This window comes from Ornithorhynchus anatinus, chromosome 16 (assembly GCF_004115215.2).
Source record: "Ornithorhynchus anatinus isolate Pmale09 chromosome 16, mOrnAna1.pri.v4, whole genome shotgun sequence".
Lineage (NCBI taxonomy): Eukaryota > Metazoa > Chordata > Mammalia > Monotremata > Ornithorhynchidae > Ornithorhynchus > Ornithorhynchus anatinus.
This window is the reverse complement of record NC_041743.1, coordinates 17810827-17833726: the sequence shown is the minus strand read 5'-3', so window position 1 is coordinate 17833726 and position 22900 is coordinate 17810827. Positions and strand designations below refer to the sequence as shown.

Here is a 22900-nt window from a genome sequence, read left to right as displayed (position 1 = left end):
GAGGAGTTAGTTTCAGTCAGTGTTCAGCTTAAAGTGCTAGAGGGGAATCCACGTGGAAATGTCTGGGAGACCAAGAAAAAATTTTTAAAAAATGCTAAAAAGGTGAATAAAATGTGCTTTCAGAAAAAGTCACTTTGCTCACACTGGGTAGAAAGACACATTCTTGGGAAAAGCATTCACCTTGTCAAACTACTAGAAGGGGCACAGGCCTGAAAGTGAGAGGAACTGCATGTCACTTAACTTCTCTGTGCCTCAGTTTCCTGACCTGTAAAATGGTGATTAAATATATGCTCTCTCCCCTACTCAAGCTCTAAGCCCCATGGGAGACCGGGACTGTGTCTTGATCATATGGCTTGATCATATGATATTTACCCCAGTCCACTGTGCAGTGTATGGCACATAGTAAGAGCTTATCAAATACCATAAGAATTATCATTATTACCGGAGGCCATTTAAAAGAGATCTCTTGTGCAACCAGTAGGATCCTAGAAGCCAGCCAGAGCCAGAAGTGTTAATGTTCCAACCTCTGGTAGAATCAGGCCCAAGGGTGGTAGAACAGTGACTCACTCACATGGAGTCAATGAAACAATAGTATTTATTGAGCACCAACAATGCTTGGCATTGTCCTCAAACTCATTTCTTTAATTCAACGCACATATTCAGTTCATCTCCAAATCCTGTTGATTCTATCTTCTCAACATCACTAAAATCTGCCCTTTCCTGTAGATTCAAAGTGCATCTGTGGTGATCCAAGCACTTATCATATACCACCTTCTCAATGACCTTCCTGTCTCCTATCTCTTCCTGCCCTTCTCACACTCTGCTCTGCTGCCCGGATCATTTGAAAACATTCAGACCATGTTTTCCCACTTCTCAAGAGCCTCTGAAGATTGTCCGTTCACCTCTACATCACACAGGTGTGATGGAGAAGCAGTGTGGTCTAGTGGATAGAGCATGGGCCCACCAGTTAAGCATTTATTCTGTGCCAGGCTTTGTACTAAGCCCTGGTGTAAATACAAGCTAATCAAGTTGGACACAGTGCATGGTCCCCATGGGGCTGCCAGACTTAATCCTCATTTTACAGATGAGGGAACTGAGGCACAAAGTTAAGTGGCTTGCTCAAGATCACGCAGCAGAAAAGTGGCTCTCTCTATTGCTGAATTGTACTTTCCAAGTGCTTAGTACAGTGCTCTGCACACAGTAAACGCTCAATGAATATGATTGAATGAATGAATGAATGAGTTGTCAACACTCACTGCCTCTACTTCCCCTCCTCCAACTCTCTTCTTGAACCCGGGCAATCTGGTTTCTGCCCTCAGTGCTCTGTGGAGTATTAGGTCAAACTATGGTCAACAGCTCCTTCTTGCCAAATCAAATGGCCACTAATCCTCCTCCACCTTTCTGCTGCCTTTGACACTGGACCACCCCCATCTTCTGGAAATACTAACTAACCTTGGGTTTACCAAAATTCTCCCCTCTTGGTCCTCTTTCTTTCTCTCTGGTTGCTCCTTCTCAGTCTCTTTCACAGGCTCCTACTCCACCTCCCATCTTCTCACTGTGAGGTTGTCTCAAAGTTCAGTTCTGGGTCCCCATCTATTCTCCATCTACACCCACTCCCTAGGAAAACTCATTCGCTCCCACGTCTTTACTATCTCTATGCAGATGATTCCCACATTTACATCTTCAGCCCTGATCTTTCTTGTTCCCTGCAGTCTCACATTTCCTCCTGCCTTCAGGATTTTACCACAACAAAGCTGCTCATCTTCCAACCCAAACTCTGGCCTCTCCCTGACTTTCCTTTCATAGTAGACAGTACTACCGTCCTCCCTGTCTCATAAGCCCATAACCTTGGCATTATCCTTGATTCATCTCTTTCATTCAACACCCATATTCAGTCTGCCACCAAATTCTGTTACTTTGACCTTCACAACATAGCTAAAGTCTTCCCTTTCCTCTCCATCCCAACTCTCCACCTCACTCATCTAAGCATTCTTCATTTCCCACTATGACCACTGCATCAGCCTCCTCATCTGTAAAATGGGGATTAAGGCTATGAGCCCCATGTGGGACAACCTGATGACCTTGTATCTATCCCAGCACTTAGGACAGTGCTTGGCGCATAGTAAGTGCTTAACAAATTCCATCATTATTAGTACTATGTTTGAGAAAAATGGTTCGGGAAGTCAAATGATGCATTGATTGGAGACGGGAGAGACCAGAGGCAGGGAGATCAGTGAGGATGTGGTAGTTAAACTGAGATATGGCAAATGCCTAGATTAGGGTCTTGGCTGTTTGGGGAAGAAGGGGTGATTTCTGAAAATGCTCTGGAGGAAAAACTGATTGTATTTTATGCTAGGCTTAATATGGGGGCTGAAAGAGAGTGAGGAATCAAGGTTAATGGCAAGGTTGTGAACTTCTGAGATGAGAAGCATTGCGATATAATCAGTGGTGATGGGAAAATCAAGTAGATAATAATAATAGCATTTGTTAAGTGCTTACTATGTGCAAAGCACTGTTTTAAGCTCTGGGGGGATGCAAGGTGATCAGGTTGTCCCACGTGGGGTTCACAGTCTTAATCCCCATTTTACAGATGACATAACTGAGGCGCAGAGAAGTTAAGTGACTTGCCCAAAGTCACACAGCTGACAAGCGGCAGAGACGGGCTTAGAACGCATGACTCTGACTCCCAAGCCCATGCACTTTCCACTTGGGAGGGGAGATGATGAATTTCATTTTTGACATATTGAGTTTGAAGTTTCAGTGGGATATAACAATAATAATAATAATAATAATAATAATACTATTTGTTAAGTGTTTACTATGTGCTAAGCACTGTTCTAAGCACTAGGGTAGATACAGGGTAATCAGGTTGTCCCATGTGGGGTTCACACTTTTTCCCCATTTTACAAATGAGGTTAGTGAGGCACAGAGAAGTTAAGTGACTTACCCAAGGTCACGCAGCAAACCAGTGGCAGAGGCAGGATTAGAACCCACGTCCTCTGACTCCTGAGCCTGTGCTCTTTCCACTGAGCCACGCTGCTTCCATGTCTTCTAGAGATGGTGGAGCATGTGAATTGCAGTGAAAGAGAGAGATCAAAACTGGTGAGGTCAAATTAAGGGTCATGCACAGAGAAGTGAGAGTTGAGCCCTTGGGAGTCGATGAGCTATCAAAGGGGGGAGTGTAGATTCAGAAAAGAAAAGGATCCAGAAGTGAGCTTTGCTGTACATCCCTTGTGAGGGAATCGGAGGCAGATGAGGAACTCTATGGAGAACCCAAAGGGATGTCAGAAAATTTTTTAAGAAAGTGAGATCGTGTTTTCAGGAGCAGGTAGTGGTTCGTAGTGTTCCAGGCAACTGAGAGATATAGAAATATTAGGAAAGGGTAGAACCCACTAATTTTGGCACTGGGAGCCTAAGAGCATGTGATCTCAGTGAGGAAATGGTGGTAGAAAGCAGGTTGTAAAGAATCCAGAAGAATCAGGAGTCAAGTACTCCTGACTTACAGTAATAATCTACTACTGCTATGTCTCTATTTGTCTCTTTCTATACTAGTATCTCTATTTGTTGCCAAATTGTACTTTCTAAGCGCTTAGTAGAGTGCTCTGCACATAGTAAGCACTCAATAAATACGATTGAATGAATGAATATTACTAATACTATTAATCCTATTGGATGAAATTAAAGACCCTTAGTCCTGGGACTTCCTCCATTAGATCCTGGAGGAAGAATTGTAATTTATTCATTTTAGTCCTATTTTCATTGGCATTTTTTAATGAATCTTCAACTTTTCATCTTAAAAGAAATGAAAAGAGAAAGTCAAACAGGTGCTATAAATTCACCAAGTATATTGTTTGCACTAACACTTTCCTTATGTTTTCAGGGTGCAAGTCGAATTCTATATGAATGAAAATACATTTAAAGAGAGGCTGAAGTTATTTTTCATCAAAAACCAACGATCAAGTAAGCAGCTCACTATTCATGTTGTATTTGTTTCTATTCAGTGTACATGCTAGTACTCAAATTGGAAACACATTATTTTCTCAGGATAGTGCTTTTGTACTTTTCCCGAAGGAAATGCATGATTGTTGTTTTTGTTTAGCTTACATTCTTAATTAAATTTTTTTGAGGTATAGGTTATTCTTGTTTCTAATCTGGGATATTGTAATTGTTTTGGAGTGAATGCATTAGCAGCACCCCCCAATATTACCAAATGGGGGTACTTATGAACCTGTGCCCACCTGGAAAGATAAACTCTTTTTGAGGATATAATAATAATAATTGTGGTATTTGTTAAGCACTTCCTATGTGCCAAGCACCATTCTAAGGGCTGAGGTAGATACAAGGTAATCGTTGGACACAGTCCTTGTCCCACATGGGTCTCACAGTCCTGCTCCCCATTTTGCAGATGAGGTAACTGAGTCACAGAAAAGTCAAGTTACTTGACCAAGGTCACACAGCAAGTGCAGCCGGGATTAAACCCACGACCTCTGACTCCCAGGCCCGTGCTTTAGGATTCTGACACCTATTTTTTAAAGCTGACTTTCTAATGGTTTTCACCCTGTCTTTGGAAAACAATTGCTCTGCTTTCAAGGTTTCACCTATAGGACCTGTACCCTCCCACCCATCCCCAGTCACCCTTATCCCCTTCACACCCAATGTTCTGCACACACAAAATCAAAATCATCCTGCAAAATTACCCTTTCCTTACCCTCACATTCCTCACTGACCTCAGTGTGTGAACACACACAGACGCAGAAATTTTCACAACAAATTCTTAAAGAAGAGAGAGAAATAATTTTGCTGCCCCTACTTGCCCTATGTTTAATTGGGTGTTTAAGGCCCATAAAACAATTGCAGTGTCATAAATACAGATGACTGACCTGAGAATAATAATCATAATAATAATGATGGTATTTGTTAAGTGCTTACTATGTGCCTAGCACTATTCTAAGCGCTGGGGTAGATACAAGGTAGTCTAGTTGTCCCACTTGGGGTTCACAATCTTCATCCCCATTTTACGGATGAGGTAACTGAGGGACATAGAAGTGAAGTGCCCAAGGTCACACAGCAGACAAGGAGCAGAGACGGGATTAGAGCCTACGTCCTCTGATTCCCAAGCCTGTGTTCTTGCCCCTAAGCCATGCTGCTTCTCCTGATGGCAGCAAGAAGGCAGGAATCTTTTTTCCAACACTGTTGCATTGTACTTTCCCAATCACTAGGCACTGCACAGAGTGAGTGCTCCATAAATACAGTTGTTTGATTAATAGTGGTAACAATAATAATAATTATATTAATAATGCTGGTATTTGTTAATCGCTCACTATGTGCCAGGCACTGTACTAAGCCCTTGGGTGGATACAAGGAAATCAGGTTGGGCACAGTTCCTGTCCAACATGGGGCTCACAAAGGGAGTGAGACGGAGCGATGAGGAGGGGAGAGGGAACTGAGGAAAAGGGGGGCTTAGTTTGGGAAGGCATCCTGGAGGAAGTGAACCTTCAGTAGGGCTTTGAAGAGGGGGAAATGTGATTGTTTGGCTAAGAGTGTAGAGAGGATGTGTGGGGTGGGAGCTGTGTGAGGGGTAGAAAGGTGTTGAATGGGAGTGAGCTGGTGGGGGCTGATGCAGGGGGAGGGGGATGAGGGGCATCGCTGAGACAGGATGACAGGGATAGATCTCGTGAACACATCTGTTGTGCTCCTCTGCTCTCTTTTTTTCCAGGTGTTCCATGGACACCTATAAACACGAACCATCCCCTTGATTCTATTTATTACCATTAGGTTGTCTTGTTTTTCTCCATCTGTCTCCCCCGATTAGACTGTAAACCCGTCAGTGGGCAGGGATTGTCTCTATCTGTTGCCGAACTGTACATTCCAAGCACTTAGTACAGTGGTCTGCACATAGTAAGCACTCAATAAATACTATTGAATGAATGAATGTATGAATTGGGGGACAGGGGTGGGTGTATTGCAAGGGGTGGGGAGGAGTTGGAGACAGGGTGTTGGAAAGAGGCTGGTGGCAAGATAGACGAGAACAAGGTGTACAGTGAGTAGGTTGGCCTTAGAGGAGTGAAACGTGTGGACCTGGTTGCAGTAACAAATCAGAGAGGTAACGTAAGACCTGGCTACACACTTCATCAACAGAATTGAAACCATCGGTCGTCATTTCCTCAAAATCTCCCCTGCTCCTCTCCAATCCCCGCCTCCTCCTTCATGCTCTTCAACTCTCCCTCTATTCCCTGCAGTAACTCAAGATTAAATCTCCCATCTCCTCTTTAAACCTACCTCCTCCACTTGTGCTTCTGACTGCATCCCTTCATACTTTTTTAAACACTCGCCTTCTTCTTTTGTTGACTGGTATCAGCAGCTGTTCATTTTCCAATGGCTTCTTCCCCACTACTTTCAATTACGCTTATGTTTCCCCTGTCCTAAAAAAACCCTCTCTTGACCCCATGGCTCCTTCCAGTTATCACCCCTTCTCCCTCCTACCATTTCTCTCCAAATTTCTTTTGAGTTGTTTATACTCACTGTCTCCACTTCCTGTCCTCCAGTTCTCCTAAATCCTCTCCAATCTGGCTTCTGCCCCCTTCACTCCACAGAAACAGCCCTCTCTAAAGTAACCAATGACTTTCTCTCCATATCTGATGGCTTCTACTCCATCCTAATCCTCCTAGATCCCTCTGCAGCCTTTGACATTGTAAACCATCCCCTTCTCCTTGAAACTTTATCCAATCTGGGCTTCATTGACACTGTCCTCATTTTGTTCTCCTCCTATCTCTCTGACTGCTCCTTCTCAGCTTGTGTGCTGGCTCCTCCTTTGTTTCCTGCCCTCTTACAGTAGGGGTCCCTCAAGGTCCCCTTCTATTCTCCCTCTTCACCCACTCCCTTGGAGAAGTCATTTGCTCCCATGGCTTCAACTACCACCTCTATGTGGATGACACCCAAATCTACATCCCCAGCCTTGACCTCTCTCCTTCCCAGAAATATCACATTTCCTCTTGCCTTCAAGACACCTCTACTTGCATGTCCCACCGACCCATCAAATATAGCATGTCCAGAATGGAACTTTTTACCTTCCCCCTCAAACCCTGTCCTCCCCCCTTCCCATCACTGTAGACAACACCACTATCCTCTGTACCTCACTAGCCCATAAACGTGGTGTGGTCCTCTACTCGTCTCTCTCATTCCACCCATGGATTCACTCTGTCACCAAATCCTGTTGGTCCTACCTTCACAGCATTGCTAAAATCTGCCCTTTCCTCACCATCCAAATTGCTACCATGTTGATCCAGGCACTTATCCTATCCCAACTTGACTAATGTATCTGCCTCCTCGTTGACCTCCCAGATTTTTGTCTCCCCACTCCAGTCCATACTTCACTCTGCTACACAAATCATTTATTGACAAAAATGTTCAGTTGGTGTCTCCTCACTCCTGGAACCTACATTTCCTGCTCATCTACCTCTGCATCAAACAGAAACTCCTCACCATTGGCTTTAAAGTAGTAAATTATCTTGCCCCACCCTACCTCACTTTATTAATCTCCTACTTCAGTCCCACCCACACACTCCTCTCCTCTAGAACCAGTTTACTCACTGTGCCTTGATCTCATCTATCTCACCACCAACCCCTTTCCCACATCCTCCCCCTAGTCTGGAACTCCCTGCCCCTCCGTATATGCCAGACCACCACTCTCGCCACCTTCAAAGCATTACTAAGGACACATCTCCTCCAAGAGGCCTTCCCCAATTGACCCCTCTTTTCCCTGTCTCGCTCTCCCTTTAGCATCATCTATACACCTCAGTCTGTGACCTTTGGATATTTCATATATGCTCCACCCCCAATCTCACAGTGCTTATGTATATATTTTAAATTACATATTATAAATTACTGATTCATATTAATATCTGTCTCCCCCTCTAGATCATTATGGGCAGGGACTGTTTCTTCTAATTGTGTTGTACTGTACTCTCCCAAGTGGTTAATAGGAAGCACTTAGTAAATATGACTAATTGATTGGTTGATTAATTGTAGGGGTGGGTAAGGTTCTTGACTGCTTTGAAGCCAATGATAAGAAGTTTCTGCTTGATTTTGAGGTGGGTGCTGGAGGTTCTTGAGGAACGAGGAAACATGGACTGAATGTTTTTGTAGGAAAATGATCCAAGAATAATAATAATAATAATGATGATGACATTTGTTAAGTGCTAAGCACTTTGTAATGTGCAAAGCACTGTTCTAAGCACTGGGGGGATACAAAGTGATCAGGTTGTCCCACGTGGGGCTCAGTCTTCATCCCCATTTTACAGATGAGGTAACTGAGGCACAGAGAAGTTAAGTGACTTGCCCAAAGTCACACAGCCGACAAGTGGTGGAGCCGGGATTTGAACCCATGACCTCTGACTCCCTAGCCCATGCTCTTTCCACTGAGCCCCGCTGCTTCTCTATAGAAGCAAAGTGAAGTCTGCAATGGAGTGGGGAGAGACAGGGGGCAGGGAGGTCAGCAAGGAGGCTAATGCAGTAGTCAAGGCAGGATAGAATAAGTGCTTGGATCACTATTCTAGCATTTTGGATGGAGAGGAAAGAGTGGGTTTTACTGATGTGAAGATAAAACTGATATGATTTGGTGACAGATTGAATATGTGGTTGAATGAGAATGGTGAGTCAAAGATAATGCCCAGGTTTGGGGCTTGTGAGACAGGGAGGATGATGATACTGCCTACAGTTTGGACATGTTAAGTTTGAGGGGTTGGCAGGATCTCCAAGTAAAGATGTCCTTAAGAAGGAGGGGATACAAGACAGAAGGGAAAGAAAAAGATCAGCCCTAGCTTGTGAAGGGTGAGTAAAGGGTGCAAATCTATGTGCAAGGGCAATGCAGAAGGGAGAGAGGGAAGATGAAATGAGGGCTTAGTTGGGGAAGGCCTCTTGGAGAAGATTTGCTTTTAATAAGGCTTTGAAGGTAGGGGAGAGTAATTGTCAGATATGAAGGAGAGGGGAGTTTCAAGCCAGAGGCAGGATGTAGGCAAGGGGTTTGTGGCAAGATAAATGAGGGCAAGATACAGTAACGAGGTTGGTATTTGAGAAGTGAAGTATACTAGCTTGTGGGCAGAAAATGTGTCTACCAACTTTGCCATATTGTAATAATAATAATAATAATTATGGTATTTGTTAAGTGCTTACTATGTGCCAAGCATGTTGTAAGCGCTGGGGTAGATACAGAGTAATCCGTTGTCCCACGCGGGGCTCACTGTCTTTATCCCCATTTTACAGATGAGGTACCTGAGGCACAGAGACGTTAAGTGGCTTGCCCAAGGTCACAGTAGGCAAGTGGAAGAACTGGCTTTAGAAGCCATATCCTATGATTTCCAAGCCCATGCTCTTTCCACTAAGCCACGCTATTGTATTCTTCCAAGCACTTCACACAGTAACCTGAAAACAGTAAGCACTCAATGCATCCAATTGATCGAATGGAGATGTAGATTTGGAAATGATCTGCATAAAGATAGTAGTTGAAGCTATAGCAGCAAATGAGTTCTCTAAGGCAGTGGATGTAGATGAGGAATAGAAAGAGATCCAGAACTGAGCTTTGAGGGACTTCCACAGAAGAGACTGAGAATGAATCAGAGAGTTAAGCGGACGACCAAGAGAGAACAGTGTCAGTGAAGCCAAATTCAGGTGATGTTCCCAAGAGAAGGGTGTGGTCTACAGTGTCAAAGACAGGTAAGGGGTTGATGATGATTAGGGTGGAGTGGAGGCCTATAGTAAGCATTAACAAATTTCACAATTATTGATCAACCCCCCTTCAGGACTGTTTCTGTGGCTACTCCCTTCCTTGAGGAGACAGGGTTTTTACAGTCGGGCGTTATGAGTCAGCCCTGCCCCTAAACATTGCTGCAGGTTCTGGACCAAATATGTTCCCCCAGGGCCATCTCCAAGTAAGACAGACTGAGCCCCAAATTGTAAGCAATCAATCAGCCATATTTATTGAGTGCTTACTATTTGCAGAGCCCTGAACTAAGTGTTTAGGAGCATAGACTATAACAGAGGTGGTGAACATGTTCCCTTCCCAGAGCAAGCTTACAGTCTAGCGGGGGTGACAGATATTAATGTGAATAAATTGTAGAAATTTACATAAGTGCTGTGGGGCCGAGAGAGAGGTGAATAAAGGGTGCACGCAGGTCATGGTACTGAGCACTTAGCACTGTTCTAGCACCTAGTACTTGCCACCAGGAAGTGACAAGGTCAGTTTCGAAGATTGGTCCAATCAGTGTTTCAATTAGCTCAGACAGTTGAGGCTCCTTCTTCTGGTATTTGTCTTTTCAGCATTTCATCCCAGGCTTAGAACAGTGGCCATCCTGACCAGCACCACCCAGATAGCCACCTTGCATGCATTTAGTCTCCTAGCTCAAGAAGGAGCTCACCACATCAACCCAAAATCAGTAGAACCGAAATTGCCATTGTAGCCGGAAATGATGGGTCCCAGGTTCTGTCACAGAATGCGCTGGTAACCGGCCCAGACACATCCTCTGACCCTAATTATCCACCCTAACCTGAAGTTTTTCTGCTGGCATCCTTACGTGTATTCACTTCTCTAGCTGAAATTGCAATGTTTTAACAGATTATTTTTTTTCAATCTCTAACGCCAATCAACTTCGGTAGGCACAATTTCTAAACAGAGATGCGAGAGATAACATTTTGGGATGTATGTGACTTTAAATTGCCTTTACCTCACTTCTGAGGATAATTACATACTAAAATGACACTCATAATTGCACTGATAAGTTCTTGGCATGCAGAGCTTTCAGTAACGCGGTTCTCGGAACACTGAAATAAAGTTGCGGAGGCTGGTGCGACTCTCTCAAGTCACCTGAGAAACTTCGACGTATCGGTTCCTTGATGTAAGGACTGTGAAGCTGTAACTTTAGCGATAGAGACAAGCCAACTGATATTTCTCTTTTCATGAGTGAAAAAGAGAAACGCTCCATGTTCTCAAGGAGCTTCCATCTAGTGGAGGATACAGAAAGCAAAATTATTTGTAGACAGGATGAAAAAGAGAATGGAACGATTAGAACATTAATAAATTCAGTTGTATTTATAGAGGGCTTACTGTGTACAAAACATTGTACTAACCGCTTGGGAGAGTACAGTTTAGCAGTAAGCAGACACATTCCCTCCCTCCAATGAGCTTACAGTCCAGAGCTTCAATTGAGAATAAGCATTGATTAGTGGTTGATTAAGGTCTTTAAATTGATGTGTATAAAACTGCAGTGTTGGGTTGAGTGTGTTGAAGTCATGAACTGGTCTTTGGGAGGATAACCTAGAGAGGCCAATGTTAATCGAAAGGAATTGCTCTTTGGGGAAGGAGGCCTGAATTGGGGAAGGCCTCTTGGAGGTGATGTGACCTTAATAGTGCTTTGAAAGTGGGGAGACTGTTGGTCTGGCATGTATGAAAGCAGTGTGGCTCAGTGGAAAGAGCCCGGGCTTGGGAGTTATAAGTCATGGGTTCGAATTCTGGCTCTGTTGCTTGCCAGCTGTGTGACTTTGGGCAAGTCACTTAACTTCTCTGTGCTTCAGTTACCTCATTTGTAAAATGGGGGTTAAAACTGTGAGCCCCACGTGGGACAACCTGATTATCTTGTGCCCCCCCAGAGCTTAGAACAGTGCTTTGCACATAGTAAACGCTTAACAAATACCATCATTATTATCATTACTGTGGAGGGGGAGGAAGTTCCCGGCTAGGGAGAGGATGTGGGATGGGTGGATTACAGCAAGCCAGACACTTATTAGAGTTCTGGATGGACAATTGTATGTTTTGTTCCAAGCTCACGCTGTCTTTACAACTGCTGTTACAAGTGGTTCCCAAATCACTAAGACAGATACCTATTCAGCTCTTGGAGAACCTGGAGGAGATTTTCAACACTCTCAAACCAGCCTTACTGGAATAAATCAATCCATCAGTAGAATTTATTGTCTATTGACTATGAAGCACTGTTCTTGGAAAAGTACAGCAGAGTAAAACACACATCTTCTGCCCTCAAGTAGTTTATAATCTAAATAATAACAATAATGATAATGACATTTATTTAGCACTTGCTATGTGTCAAACACTGCTTTAATAATGATAATAATAATAATGTTGGTATTTGTTAAGTACTTTCTACATGCAGAGCACTGTTCTAAGCGTTGGGGTAGATACAGGGTAATCGGGTTGTCCCACGTGAGGCTCACGGTCTTCATCCACATTTTACAGATGAAGGAACTGAGGCACCGAGAAGTCAAGTGACTCGCCCAAAGCCACACAGCTGACAGGTGGCAGAGTCAGGATTAGAACCCATGACCTCTGACTCCTAAGCTCTTTCCACTGAGCCACGCTGCTTCTCTAAGCAGCCCCTTTTACATGGGGCTCAAAGTCTAAATAGGAGGGAGAACAGGTACAGGGAGAGAAAGATGAAAAATATTTACAAATAATTAGTTAAGGTATTTATTTACCACTTGCTTCATTCATCCATTCATTCAATCTTATTTATTGAGCACTTACTATGTGTCAAGCACTGTACTAAGCACTTGGGAGAGTACATTATAACAATAAACAGTCACATTCCCTGCCCACAATGACCTTTCTGCCAAGTAAGCTATAAATACAACAATCCCCATCCCACACAATCAATCAATCAATCAATCATGTTTATTCAGCACTTACTTGTGAAGAACGCTGTAGTAAGCATTAGGAGGTCACAGCATATGAGTAGACACATTCATTCCCTGCCCACAATGAGCTTACAGTCTAGAGGTGAGGACAGACATTCATTCATTCAATTGATTGTACAGTCCAAGTGCTTAGTACAGTGGTCTGCACATAGTAAGCACTCAATAAATACTATTGAATGAATGAATGAATTGTATTTATTGAGCGCTTACTGTGTGCAGAGCACTACAAATGCATATATTATATGTAGATAAGAACTGTGGTGCTGAGGAGGGGTGACTAAAAGGATCAAACCAGAGTGTCACAGAAGGGAGTGGAAAAGAGGAAAATGAGGGCTTAGTCAGGGAAGGCCTCTTGGAGGAGTTATGTCTCAGGAAAGACTTTGACAATGGGGAGAGTAATTGTCAGATATGGGTGAGAGGTCTGCAGCGAGATAGACGAGTTTGAGGTACAGTGAATAAGTTGCATTAGAGGAGCGAAGTATATGGGGTGGAGTACAGTAGGAGAAGAGTGGTGAGGTAGGGGGCAAGATGATTGAGTGCTTACCGACCAGCAGAGTTAAGTGTGGACTGGAGTGGGGGGAGACAGGAGGCAGGGAGGTCAGTGAAGAGGCTGATGCAGAAATCAGAGCAGGATAGGATAAGTGCTTGGATTAACTTGGTAGCTAAAATGGAGAGGAAAGGGTGTATTTTAGCAATGCTGTGAAGGTTGACCTGATAGGATTGGATTGACAAACTGGGAATCAAATCAAGGCAGTATAGCAGTGACTGCTAACAACAAGCAACAGAGTCAACAGACCAAGATTATATCGTCAAGATAAATCAATGAACAGTTCTCAAAGGGATGAGTTCTCAGGCTTTGCAGTACTCCAGGAAAACACCCTCCCCAGTCAGAGGAAGAGTAGGATAGCAGTATACCAGGAAACTCTTGTGGGGAGGAGACATCCCGGCTCGGCCATTTGTCAGCTGTGTGACTTTGGGCAAGTCACTTAACTTCTCGGTGCCTCAGTTACCTCATCTGTAAAATGGGGATGAAGACTGTGAGCCCCACGTGGGACAACCTGATTCCCCTGTGTCTACCCCAGCGCTTAGAACAGTGCTCGGCACATAGTAAGCGCTTAACAAATACCAACATTATTATTATTATTATTATTATCTCTACCAAATCCATTATATTGCACTCTCCCAAGCACTTAATACAGTGCCCTACACACAGTAAGCTGTCAATCAATTCAGTTGATAGACTGAAGAGTAGTAATCATATTTACTGGGCATTTACTTTGTGCAGAGCACTGTACTAAGCACTGGGAATAAATATACAGGTGAGAATTAGACACAGGTTCTAAAGATTTGTTGTAAACACATCTAAAGATTTGTTGTAAAGATCCCTAAAGATTCCATCTGTGACCTTTAAACATTCACCCCACCCAAGCCCCATAGCACTTATGTACATATCTTTAAATGATATATTACCTATTTATTTGTTACCTATTATTACCTATTTACCCATTTATTTACCTATCATTACCTAGTATTATTACCTACCATTATTTATTTATTATAAATTACCTATTTATTCATGTTAATGTCCATCTCCCCATCTTAGACCATAAACTTGTAATGGATGGGGAATGTATATGCTAATTCTGTTGCTTTGTACTCTCCCAAGTGTTTAGTAGAGTGCTCTGGACATAGGAAATGCATAGTAAATATGATTGAAGATTGTAAAGATAGTTTCTGACTGAAGGCTGGTCCAGGAAAGGGGCTGCAATGTCAGACCCAGGAGTCCTGGATTTCAGGGGTCTCAGCCCTTTGGGATTCAAACCCTGCTCACACTGAGATAGTGAGGAAAAGACCCGTTGTGGGCAGGGATTTTCTCCCTTTATTGCTGCTTTCCAAGCCCTTAGTACAGAGTTCTGCACACAGTAAGTGCTCAGTAAATACAATTGAATGAATGAATGAATGAAAAGGGACTTCTGGTCCACAGGGAAGTGCTGAGGGAGGCTGGTCCAGGCAAGGGGAAGTGAAACAGCTCACCATGGTTTTTACACAAGGCAGTGATCGAAACACTGGGCATAGAGAAACAAAGTTTCCAAGATTAGACCAAATGTAAATGATTTTGAGATGAAAAGTCCATTTTTTATGGTATTTGTTAAGCGCTTACTATGTGCAGGCACTGTTCTAAACACTGGGATAGATATACACTTATCAAATTGGGCACAGTCTCTGTACCATGTGGGGCTCACAATCTAGGTTGGAGCTGATAGGATTTAATCTCCATTTTACAGTTGAGGAAACAGGCACAGAGACGTTAAGTGACTTGCTCAAGGTCACACAGCAAGTATTTGGCAGCATCGCCTGCCCCAACATTGCCTTGTGGCACCCCATGATTCAGACAGGTGCGAGACTAACAGAAACAAGCTGCATCACAAAATGAAAATGAGGTTAAGGAAGGTGTGCAGCAGGAGGTAGGTCACCAATGAGGAAGAGATTCAAGATCTCAGCTCTGAAAACCTGTGGGCTGACAGAGCACTGCACGACAGCAACTGACTGGAGTCTCCCTCGCAAGGGACAGCCTAGTCATTGGTTGTTCGATATGGACGGTGACATCCCTCTACCCTGAGTGATAGGACATGCGTTCACGTCCCTCGCTGCAGAGTAGCATAATGGCTAGGGCACAGGCCTGGGAGTCAGAAGGTCATGGGTTCTAATTCTGGCTCCATCACTTGTCTTCTGTGTGTCTTTGGACAAGTTGCTTCACTTCTCTAGGCCTCAGTTACCAGGTTTGCAAAATGGGAATTGATACTGGGAGTCCCATGTGTGACTGTGGACACACTGTGTCCAACCCAATTTGCTTGTATCCACCCCAGTGCTTAGTAAAGTACCTGGCACACAGAAAGTGTTTAACAAATACCACTAACAATATTATTACCATATGACCATTCTGTGCATGATTCCAAAGGAGAATTCAACCATGATCCAAAGATCCACTATAAAGGAAAATCTATAAGAAAGTAAGTGGGTTCCTTCACAGAGATGCACTAGAAAGCTCTGTTCTGGGTCTCCTTAATTTTTCTCACATGACCTTGTACTCTCCGGGAGCTCATCCTTGCATGACCTCAGCTGGAACTTCTAACTTTTCCATTTCAGTTGGCAACTGCACCGTGCTTCTCATCTCTGAAGCCTGCAGTCTTGGCATTAGCCTTGACTTTTCCCTTTTTTCAGTCTTCATACTCAAACTGTAGATTTTCTTCTCCATAATGTTTTCCCCTCCATCTAATGGCCACATCCCTGGGCATATGACAAAATCCCTTGTCCTACCCCCGGATGGACTTCTGTATCTACCTTCCTTCTTGACTCCCTGCTTTCAGTCTTTCCCCTCCCCAGTCCATACTTCACTCTTCTACCCAGATTATTTTTCTAAAATGTCATTTTTCCCACATCTCTCCAATCCTCAGAATCCTCAACCAGTTACCCATCCATCTCTACCTTAATCAATAGTATTTATTGAGCACTTACTAAGTGCAGAACACTGTACTAAGCACTTGGGAGAATGCAATACAATAGAGATAGCAGATGAGTTCCCTACTCATACCAAGTTAACAGTCTAGAGGGGGAGGCAGACATTAATATAACTAAATCTTTTACAATGTATTATTTAAATATATGTACATAAGCGCTGTAGGGTTGAGGGTAGAGAGAATAGCAAATGCCCGATGATTACAGTTCTAAGAGTATAGATGAAACAGAAGTGAGAGGAAGCTGTGGAGAAGAGGGCTTAATTGGGGTTGGCCTCTTAGAGAGTGTGACCTCAATAAGTCTTTGAAGATGGGAAGAAGGGTGGTCTGGCATATATATGGAAGGGGAGGGAGCTCCAGGCTAGGGGAAGGACAGGGGAAAGGGGCTGGTGGTGAGGTAGTTGAGATTGGGGCACAATGGATAAGCTGGTGCTAGAGAGGAGGAGTGTGTGGGTTGGGATATAGTAGGAGATCAGTGAGGTGAAGTAGGATGGGATGAGTGAGTGAGCGCTTCAAAGCCGATGATAAGGAGTTTCTGTTCAATGTGGAGGTGAATGGGCAGCCATTGAAGGGTCTTGAGGAATGGGGAGACGTGGACTGAATTTTTTTTTTTTAAATGATCCGTGCAGTAGAGTGAAATACAGGCTACAGTGGGGAGAGACAGGAGGCAGGGAGTCCAGCAAAGAGGCCAATGTAATAGTCAAAGCGAGATAGGATAAGTACTTGGATCAGCAAGGTAGCAGTTGGATGATGAGGAAAGGGTGGATGTCGTGAAGCTGAAAACAGAAATACCGTACTATTGACTTTGAGACAATCCATCAGCTATCTGCCCCCTACTTACCCACTTCTCCTACTACATCAGCTCACACTTTACAGTCATAATAATAATAATGTTGATATTTGTTAGGCGCTTACTATGTGCAGAGCACTGTTCTAAGCACTAGGGTAGATACAGGGTAATCAGGTTGTCCCACGTGAGGTTCACAATCTTAATCCCCATTTTACAGATGAGGTAACTGAGGCACAGAGAAGTTAAGTGACTTGCCCACAGTCACACAGCTGATAAGTGGCAGATCCGGGATTCAAACCCATGACCTCTGACTCCCAAGCCCATGCTCTTCCTCTTGAGCCACGCTGCTCAAGTTAACCTTCATACTGTGCCTTATTCTCATCTCTCTCTCCTACAGCCAACCTCTTGCCTATGTCCTTACCTCTGCTTGGAACTCCCTTCTCCCTTCCTATCTAAGACCACTGGTTTTTCCATCTTCAGAGCCTTCCTGAAATCATATTGCTTCTGACAGCCCTTCGCCGCAAAATTTCTAATCTTAAGTCATTCCTCCCCAACTACCACTTCAGTCCTTCTGCACCACCCGAGCATTTATGAACTAACAACCTACCATAGCGCTTATGTACATATCATAAATGCTCCATTACATAAACTCATATACATATAGCTCTTTCCTTCTTCCTCCTTTCTGTAATCATTTTGTGTTTTTCTCCCTTATTCGATTTAAGCTACTTGATAGAAAGGTCCTTGTCTACTAATCCTATTTTATTGTCTCAGTGATTTAATAGTAATAGTATTTATATATTATAAATCACTTATTCGTATTAATGTCTGTCTCCCCTTCCGTACTGTAAGCTCATTACGGGCAGGGTACGCGCCTGCTAATTCTGTTGTACTGTACTGTCACAAGCACTTAATACAGTGCTCTGCATGTAGTAAGTGCTCAATAAATGCCATTGATTGGTTGATTGATTTATAGTAATTGTGGTATTTATTAAGCACTGATGTGTCAAACACGATATTAAAAGCCGGAGTAGATACAAGATCATCAGATCCCGCATGGACTCTCTAAGAGGAAGAACAGAAATTGAATCCCCGTTTTGCAGATGAGAGAATGGAGGCACAGAGAAATTAAGTGACTTGCCCAAGGTCAGACAACCAAATAAGTGGCTGAGTCTAGGTCTGGCTCCAGAGAGAACTTCTGGGACTGTAGTTAGCCTCATCCTTCATATCCTACCTTCCCTTCTCCCATAAGGATCTGGAATGTTTTTGAGTGAATCAACTGCAATTATTTAAAATTCTTCCTTTACTAGAAGCTGCCGTTAAGCACTTAGAAGTTGATTCTCCAACATATGCTAATGACCGTTCTGTGTCAGAGAAATATTAAAGACCCAATGAACTGTGATCCAAATTTTATGAGCTTTATCATCTCTCCAATTCAATTGTATTTCACCCAGAGTGTTAGGAACTATGTACCTAACAAGTTATGTTTGAAGCATCTTCTTCCTAATAGCTTATTTCCCACTGAAACAACTGTTCATTTATTCATTCAGTCATATTTATTGAGCATTTCCTGCATGCAGAGCACTGTACTAAGTGTTTGGAAAGTACAGTTCGGCAACAGAGACAATCCCTACCTAACAATGGGCTCACAGTCTAGAAGGGGGAGAAAGACAACAAAACAAAACAAGTAGACAGGCATCAATAGCATCAAAATAAATAGAATGATAAATATAGGCTCATAATTAATAAACTAAATAGAATAATAAATACGTACACAAGTGCACAATTTTTTTATAACTTGGGGTGATGCAAGGAAAACGCTTTCCATATTATTCCAGGCTGAGAATAGACATCTTTGTACAACCTGAATTGCAACTAGTTTCAGGCCAAAAGGCATTAAAACAGGTACAATAATAATAATAATTATGGTATTTGTTAAGCACTTACTGTGTGCCAGGCATTGTTCTAAGTACTGGGGTAGATACAGGTTAATGAGGTTGGACACAGTCTCTGTCCCACATAGGGCTCACATTCTTAGTTCCCTTTTTACCAATGAGGGAACTGAGGCATAGAGAAGTTAAGTGACCTGCCCAAGGTCAAGCAGCAAATGGAATAGGCGGGATTAGAACCCAGGTCCTTCTGACTCCCAGGCCCATGCTCTATCCACTAGTCTGTGTTGCTTCTCGATCATATGATCTTTGCAAGGGCATAGAATTAGAAAAGGAACAAAGAGTAACAAAAAGACCTAGAAATACGCTGTTTATTCACATCATCAACAGACTGCAGGACTGGACACTAACGCATCTGTCTACCTTTGAAATTCATCAAGATTGGTAACGCCGTTCCACAGTGGAACGGTTGGTCAAGTTAGAGCCGAAGGTACCCTATCTGACCCTTCCCCATCCCCATCGGAGTGAAGCAGCACTGAATGGTTCCCGTTCATCCTATTTTAAGCAGCCGGGCGTGAGCTTGCAGGGGATCTGCAAACTGGAGTCAGAATATGCTTCCAAGACACTGAGAAAGGCTTCCAGCTCAACAGGCTATGAACATCATCAAAGCCTGTGAGATTGTGGTGCAGGAACTGCTATATGTAAATAGCTGTGCTCCAGGCAAGGATCCACAAGAAGGCACATAAAGAATTATGAATCACTTTGCTGATTCACCAAGCTCCGTGGAGGGTCAATAAATTTGAAGAAAACCAAAGTTATCTATCAACCCACACCAGGGAAATCTTACTCCCAGCCAAAGTTTAAAACAGCAACACAGACCTTAAAACCATTACTATTTCTGTAACTCGGGCAATGTACACAGTGAGGCCGCAGACAGAGTGAAAAAGTCATTCATTCAGCTGTAATTGTTGAGCTCTCACTGTGTACAGAGCACTGTACTAAGCACTTGGGAGAGTACAGTATAATAGTAAACAGGTGCATTCCCTGCCCACAATGAGCTTACAGTCTAGAGGGGCGAACAGAGATGGCTTTTGGTTTCTCCTGTAATTCAGAGTGGATTGAGAGTGGAAAATCAAGCTCTGTAGTATATTGAAGGCCTTTAAATTTTCCAACCATATATAGCTCTGAGACTGGAACTATTTTAGAATACAATTTCAGCTTCTTGAGTGGTTTCAATCAATCAATCAATGGTATTTATTCAGCGCTGACTTTGTGCAAAAGAGTTTGGCAGCGGGATAGGCAAGATTGAGATATGGAGGTACAGATTGGGGTTACATTGTCAAAGCATTCAAATACAATTCACCCTCAATGCCAAATTGAAGGACAGGATTACTAGCAATGGAACACAGTTCCTGAAACACAGGGAGCTCAACAACATTGAGCTTTGCTGGGCAGGACATATGAGGAAAATAGAAAACCCCCCTGAAATCGGGCCCACAGAAGCGAGGAGGGCAGATGGAATGGTATAAAGACACCACATCTCAAGCCAAGCAACAGAGCAGTGGATAGGCGGGAGGCTGCTGCAATAAACAGATTAGCCTGGCAGAAAGCAATGGGGAAGGGTTTGCTCTTCTCTACCAAAGTCTTCGTGAAGATTGCGGTAGCGAGAGGCAGGCTCCAAATCAGAGCCATATATGTATCTCTCCAGATAGTCCTGGTTAACAAGTTTGAGATCTATATCTCAAACCCTTATGTGCAAGGCAGAGTGGTGAGAAGTGTCTGCCGATAGCTGATCCTAAAAAGTCCTCATAACCTGTGGCCACTGAACATGCTTAGGAGGCGATTAGTTAATGCTAGTGGATGGGGAGTGGTGTACATTAATAACGGGATCGATGAGGCCTAGGACACACACAGAGCAATGATGTCATTTTGTTAGACCTTGTGCAGAACTAGAAGTGATATTGGTATTTAATAAGTGCTCACTATATGCCAAGCACTGTATTACTGCTAGGGTGCATGCAAAATAATCAGATTGGAAACAATCCCTGTCCTACATGGATTTACAGTCTAAGTAGGAAGGAGTAAGAGTTAATCCCCTTTTTATATATGTGTACGTGTGCAGACATCTATATATGTGTGCAGAAACATACATGCACACATAGTAGTAAAAGCAAGCTCTTGGAACAGCCTCTGAAGTTTAGCAAAGGCGTTACATGTGTGACATAACCAATCAATCAAACCTGCTCCCCAGGAGGGAGATATCTTCAGATTCTATTTAAATCGGATTAATAATCTATTTTTGTGTCATGCAGGTATAAAAAACCCACAAAGTATCTAACATCGATCTCACTGAATCAATCAATATAAATTACTGAGGTCCTACCAAGCCCCAGTTCTGTCTAGTTCTGGCAGTCACAGGAGGGGACTGCTTTTGTCAATCTCTGAGAAGCAGCATGGCCTCATAGAGCACGGGCCTGGGACTCAGAAGAACATCGGTTCTAACCTTGGCTCCACCATTTGTCTTCTGTGTGATCTTGGATAAGTCCCTTCATTTCTTGGGGTCTCAGTTACCTCATCTGTAAAATGGGGATTGATTGAGAGCCCCACATAGGACCACGTTGGACTTTGTCCAACCTAATTATTTTGTGTCTACCCTAATGCCTGGCAGAGTAAGCAATCAACAAATACCATTAAAAAAAAAGCTTTGGTGTCAGTGGACAATCATTTGGTTGAAGGATGCTAGACCACTTTGGTTCCTTGAGACAATCTTCCCCTAGATTTCCCTCCACAATATTCTTCCTGTCCACTGGTATCTAGTTGAGTGGCAGCGACTTGATGATGGGAGTGACAACAGAGTCTGATTAATTTGGGGCCTTTAAGAGGGCCCTGGGGCTAAATCTATTGCAGCTCCTAGAGTGCAGGACCTCATGGGGACAAAGTCCCTGACTGTGCTGGAGTCCATCGGCTTCAGAGCCACCTGTGTGTAGGAGCCACACATCCAGCCATCCTGGCTCAGGAGATCCTGGATTCAATTTCCCGGGTGGAAGTACTCCCCACTGGACCTGGAGAAAGCCTCTTGTGGCCACCCCATGCTTCCCTTTGCACTGCCCAGAGAACTCTTGCGTGCCAAAAGGAGGGTGCCGTCAGAGGGGTCTGCGGGTAGCTGACTTCTGGGGTCCCAACCTGCGACCACTGAACGTGGTTGAGGAGTGGCGTGCATTAATTACAGGGGTGATGAGGCCTCTGGCACTCACAGAGCAGTGATGACATTTTGTTGCCCCAGGTAGAGTAGTAGAAAAGATAATATCTGTTAAGCGCTTACTATGTGCCAAGCACTATTCTAAGCACTAGGGAGGATACAAGGTAATCAGGTTGTCCCATGTGGGGCTCACAGTCTTAATCCCCATTTTACAGATGAGGTAACTGAGGCACAGAGAAGTTAAGTGACTTGCCCCAAGTCACACAGCTGACAAGTGGCGGAGCTGGGATGCGAGCCCATGACCTCTGACTCCCATGCCTGTGCTCTTTTCACTGAGCCATGCTAATGGTACTGACTGAGTGCTTACTATATGCTAAGCACTGTACTTCATGCTGGGGTAGATACAAGATAATCAGGTTGGACACAGTCCCTATCTCACATGGGCTCACAGCCTAAGTAGGAGGAAGTAAGAGTTAATCCCCATTTTACAGTTGAGGGGTTTACAGTAATATTAATGATAGGGGGAGAAGTAGTAATAATATAGTAGTTATAATAGTACTAATATTTATTAAGTGCTTTCTTAGCAAAACACTAAACACTTGGAAATAAAAAACACAGGAGGGAATTAGGTGGGACCTTGATCCTTGAGGCCCCATTCAACGGACTAGCCCTAGCCTCTCTGTTGAGGGGAATCAGACCCCACCTCGTTGTCACTGAGTAGCTGTTGGAGGGAGGGAGATAAGGCATTTAAACCTTCAGTTTCCAGATGGTGAGAGAGGATGAGGCATGTTGGATTCACAGTGAAGTA

The 22900-nt window shown here is 43.5% G+C and overlaps 1 protein-coding gene across 6 annotated transcripts in view; it reads left to right on the top strand.

The window, feature by feature from the left end:
* Positions 1-22900, top strand: part of KCNT2 (potassium sodium-activated channel subfamily T member 2) — a 397559-nt gene that overhangs the window by 94900 nt on the left and 279759 nt on the right. For all 6 annotated transcript variants that reach the window (XM_029081285.2, XM_029081284.2, XM_029081282.2 and 3 more), the window contains exon 2: positions 3881-3960. In XM_029081285.2, the coding sequence (XP_028937118.1) occupies positions 3881-3960 (80 nt within the window). The remainder of the gene's footprint in view (positions 1-3880; positions 3961-22900) is intronic.